Source organism: Osmerus eperlanus, chromosome 17, assembly GCF_963692335.1.
Source record: "Osmerus eperlanus chromosome 17, fOsmEpe2.1, whole genome shotgun sequence".
Lineage (NCBI taxonomy): Eukaryota > Metazoa > Chordata > Actinopteri > Osmeriformes > Osmeridae > Osmerus > Osmerus eperlanus.
The window spans coordinates 12427529-12432498 of NC_085034.1; the positions used below are offsets into that span (position 1 = coordinate 12427529).

Here is a 4970-nt window from a genome sequence, read left to right on the forward strand (position 1 = left end):
GAGAATCCATCATTTTACTGTAAACATGAAAGAAAAATTATGAATATGGTTTCACACGAACATTATTCATGTTCTTACGCATTAATTTAACTAGCAGTTGTTTTTACAGAAGCGTAAAACCAAGGGATGCTATCGTACCTAGCCTACTGTAGGGTGTTGATCACCTCCGAGAATACACTAACAAATAAGAAAATAAGTAAATCGAATTCAAGACTGAAGCTATGTACTGCTAATGATATGCCAGTTGAATATGCATTTTCAAACTAACTAGGTAACCCTAGGTAGCTTTACCTTTACAGTACATTTGGCTAAAACGGCGCGAAGCTTGTGCTTCGCTAGACTGAGGTGAACATACAAGCGCCACAAAAAAGGCAACTTGCTAACTTTAGACTAGCTAGCCAGGAATATGTGATTGCTGTTTTAGTGCCATTGGCTAACTATTATACACGTTAGTTACAACGTGTTATGTTTTACACCCCTTGCTATTATCGGGAAAATAAACGGGAAATTCGGAAAGTTGTTTTCACATATTTTCTCTTGATGCTTAGCAAAAGTAGCTAACGCTAACCGTTTGTGTTGGCATATTTAGGCTAACTAAGTCAACGTTCCTGAGTTCGCTAACATAAAACGAACATTGTTTTCTTATGTTAGCTACACCTGGCACAGTCCCGCAGTAAAACTCATACGTGATATTATTTTCTTTTAACAAAAGATATAAATATTATAACCTTTACTTTACTGAACTTACCTCAATGAAGAGAAGACCAAACTGCTGCAGCCGTTTGTCTCAAGCTCATTTCAAACTGAGGCGAGGGAGCGCGTGACGGATCTAGTGATTTGATTGGCCAATTTATTTACACAATGTTATGTTGGACATCTGTGTACCCAAAAACCCCAGAGATGCTGCGATTTAACACAATATTTGTTAAAATCATCATTACACAAACATTGTGTTGATTTCTAACACATTCGTTTTAAGAGTGCATTAGCTATAAAAACATCAACAACCCTGTGGTATTTCACAGATACCAGGGAAACTGACAGGTGTAATTGAACTCGGCTGGAACCTCATCAAGAGAGGCTCCACCTGCTAGTCTATATAAAGTCCACGCATGTGAGACACCATGGCTGCAATACAGCAGCCATGGTGCTAACCAACAGCGTCGCCGTGCGTGAAGCCAGATGGTTTACATAAATGCCTATGTGCGTCAGCACTTCTCCCCACTTGATGTGCTGTCGGACCAGGCTGTCCAGTCCAAGTACCGGCTTCCCCGTGTGGAGATCCAACGCCTCGTCAGAGGGCAACCCAATGCAATTTTGCCCTCAGCCCGAAGGTGCAGCTCCTGGCCGCGCTGCGGCAGCGCGGAGCTTCCTGGAGGTGGTTGGGGACGGCACCGGCCTCAGCAAGGCATCGGTTTCACGGAGTGTGGCAGCCGTGACACCGATCCTCCTGCGCCATGCCCAGACACACATCAGAATGCCCACCATACGGGACGAGGTCCGCCAGGTCCACCGTGGATTTCATGCCATGGCTGGGATAAAATTTAAAAAAATGACTAAAATGTAAATGGGATCCCCCGGGTGATTGGTGTCGTGGATGGCACATTGATCCCAATCCACAATCCCTCCCTGGTGGATCCGTGCTGGATTGGGAGGAAACATTACGCTGCCTTCAACATAGGGTGCCACCCCCCTACTCCCAACATTAAACCCACTACCATCACACAACCCATACCAACTATCATGTAGGCTATAGGGCTTGAAAGCTAGGAAATGACGCAAAATGATCCACAGAACACATGGTTGAAAAGGAAAAGTAGTTTATTTTAAAAAAAGAAGAGAAACAGGGTGTTTTGTGTGATTTATGCGCTGATAAAGTGGTGGGTGATCGATTTTCCTGGCATCGATTGACTTAGTTTCAGCACCACGGCGGTGGGCAGCTCCCTCTAAGAGCTTCTTAAGAAGCTTCTTTGGCGGGATTTTAAGAAGGCAGTTAAGAACGCGTCTGGGAAACACCCCTATCTTAGCGCTCCTTCTTAGTAGAACCCTTCTTAAGAGCCTTCTTAAGCCCTTAACCCTTGTGCTACCTTCGGGTCATTGTGACCCACCGTCGTGTTGCGATAACTATACCTACCCCTTGGTTATATCACTAGTTAACACTAGGTGGAGCTGTCCGCGGGTCGTTGTGACCCACCGCAGTGTCTGCGTTGTCAATTGACCTATCGCTACGCCCCGCCCCTCGAACGCAAACGGGCCAATGGCAGTTTAGTAACAGCTGCACTCGGACATCTTCAGTTTACAACTCCATAGAGTAGCATTAGGAAAAGGGATTCTTCTCTTGTTTTATCGGGTTTGTTGTAATTTAAGTGTAAAACAATGGTCAAACGATGTGCATGGGGTAGATGCAACACTGATACGAGGTATCGTGAGAGGATGGGCAATGGGGTATATTTTATCCCATTTCCCAAACCAAAACAAGAGGGACAAATGTCTCCGGTGGATAAAGCTGTGCAGACCACACAGTCAACTCAACGTAACGAAGATAAACAAGGATGTCATCACATTATTGGCATTGACAGTACCGGCTTACTTTCACCACTGATGTTATGCTAGGCTTAGGCAAGTTATCTCTGGTTAAAACTATCTAACGTTAACGTTATAGCTACGTATAACGTTTGGCTAGCTATTCACTAGCTAGAAAGTTAGGACACTGCCCTGTCAGGGACAGGGTAATGCTAGTAAATAAACTAATAAACGTAGGTTTACATCTCAGTGCCTTTCCAGATTAGTTCAATTAACTGAAGGTAAATTAATGTAGCTAATCTAACCCTGCGGTGCATCAACAATACTGGTATTGCCAAGCATTGGATATCCACGATTCAGGATATCGTGAATGACCGTGAGATGAAGCTTCTCCCTCTTGCATTGAGATCTGTAAATTCTCGCCTCCAATTTAAGTTTGTCATCCACCATATCTACTTTTAAATGATGTACGTATCCCTCCATTCATTGCATAATGAAGTCCCTTTTGACGGCTAAAACTCTAGTCAGCTGCGATAGCTTGTCCGAGTTAGCAACAGTAACTAAGGGGGGCGGGGCTTAGCGATAGGTCAATTACGGCGGTCGAATTAGGTAGGCGTCATTGAGCTCTCACAACTTGACGAGGTTGGATCCACGCCTCCAACATCTCCCCTGAGTCTAATGACGCCTTTACGATTCGACAATCAGCGACCCCTCTCGGCGGGAGAATTTGCCAGGCGTCGGAGAAACCGCAGCCGGACCTCTCTGCCAAACCCACGGTCTAGAGATGTCGTCGCAGGCCTCGGAAGCAGACGGCTACGACGTTGACCTAAATTAAATTGATAAGGTCGGAACGAAGGGAGACAAATGAAATCGACGCGTGTCGCCGACCTTGTCTCGTCCACTTTATTTTTGGTCCATGCGCGCGAGCGGCCTTTTACGATTCGACGATTGGCGATCCCTCTCGGCGGGAGAATTGGCCTGGCGTCAGAGAAAACCGCAGCCGGACCCCTCTGCCAAGCGGCCGTGTGGAAGCCCTCGGAATCAGACGGGCGATGTTGACCTAGATTAAATTGATAAGGTAGGAACGGCGGGAGACAAATGAAAGCGGCCGCCAGTCTATGGGACGCGCAAAGCGGCAGAGCAATTTTCCGCACTACCATGCAGCTGAAACTCTTCTACACCTATTCGACGTCGATACGATTTGACGACCGTGGGACACGAGCGGCGAGACGCGCGAACGGACAAGTTGGCGGCGATAAGAGAGGTCTGGGATATGTAGGTAGAGAGATTACCACGCCTCTACGACCCAGGGCCCGAAGTGACCGTGGATGAACAACTGCTCGCGTTCAGAGGACGGTGTCCTTTCAAGCAGTACATGCCAAGCAAACCGGCGAAATACGGCATCAAGTCATGGGTCGCGTGCGATGCAAAATCAAGCTACGCTTGGAAGATGCAAGTCTACACCGGGAAGCAGATGGACGGAGTCCCGGAGAGGAACCAGGGGATGCGCGTCGTGCTCGATGTGAGAGGGCCTGAAGGATCGCAATGTCACGTGTGACAATTTCTTCACCTCTTACGAACTCGGACGAGAGCTCATGGCGACAAGAAACATGACCATGGTTGGCACCGTGCGAAAGAACAGGGCCGAGCTCCCGTCCGAGCTGCTGACAACGAAGACGCGACGGGTGCTGTCGTTGCAGTTTGCCTTCACTCCCACCACTACTCTGGTTTCCTACCTTGCGAAGGAAAATAAGAATGTTTTACTCATGAGCACACGCCACACAGACGCTGAAATCAGTGACAGAAACGACGGCAAACCGACCATCGTCCTAGACTACAACCGCAACAAAGGAGGTGTCGACAATCTGGATAAGGTCATCACGGCCTACAGCTGTAAAAGGAAGACGGCCCGCTGGCTCCTCGTCATCTTCAGCAACATCGTTGACGTCTCCTCCTACGATGCCTTTGTGATATGGAGGTCAACCCCAACTGGATACCGCGTAAGCGCAACAAGAGGAGGTTTTTCCTCGAGCAGCTCGAAAGGGCCCTCGGTATGGAGTCAAATTGGGGTCAATAATAATTTGCAGTCGCAGAAAACGATTCGCAGTCGCAGAAAAAGATTTTCAGGAGCATAAAAAGATTTTCAGGAGCAGAAAAAGATTTGCAGGAGCAGAAAATGTTTTGCATCCGTAAAAAAGTGTTGTATTATGCAATTTATTTTTGACAAACACTTTTTTTACGGATGCAAATCTTTTTCTGCTCCTGCAAATCTTTTTCTGCTCCTGCAAATCGTTTTCTGCTCCTGCAAATCTCGTTCTGCTCCTGCCAATCTCATTCTTCTCCTGCAAATCTTGTTCTGCTCCTGCTAATCGGTTTCTGCTCCTGCTAATCATGTTCTGCTCCTACAAATCTTTTGCCGTGTCAAAATCGGGTCAAAAAGGTGTCCT

At 46.9% G+C, this 4970-nt stretch overlaps 1 protein-coding gene across 1 annotated transcript; it reads left to right on the top strand.

The window, feature by feature from the left end:
- Positions 1-1182: 1182 nt before the first annotated feature.
- On the top strand, positions 1183-4658 carry LOC134038104 (piggyBac transposable element-derived protein 4-like). Its single transcript, XM_062483715.1, has 3 exons — positions 1183-1293; positions 3803-4065; positions 4166-4658. The coding sequence occupies exons 1-3, from the start codon at positions 1183-1185 to the stop codon at positions 4656-4658; spliced, it is 867 nt and encodes a 288-aa protein (XP_062339699.1).
- Positions 4659-4970: the final 312 nt, after the last annotated feature.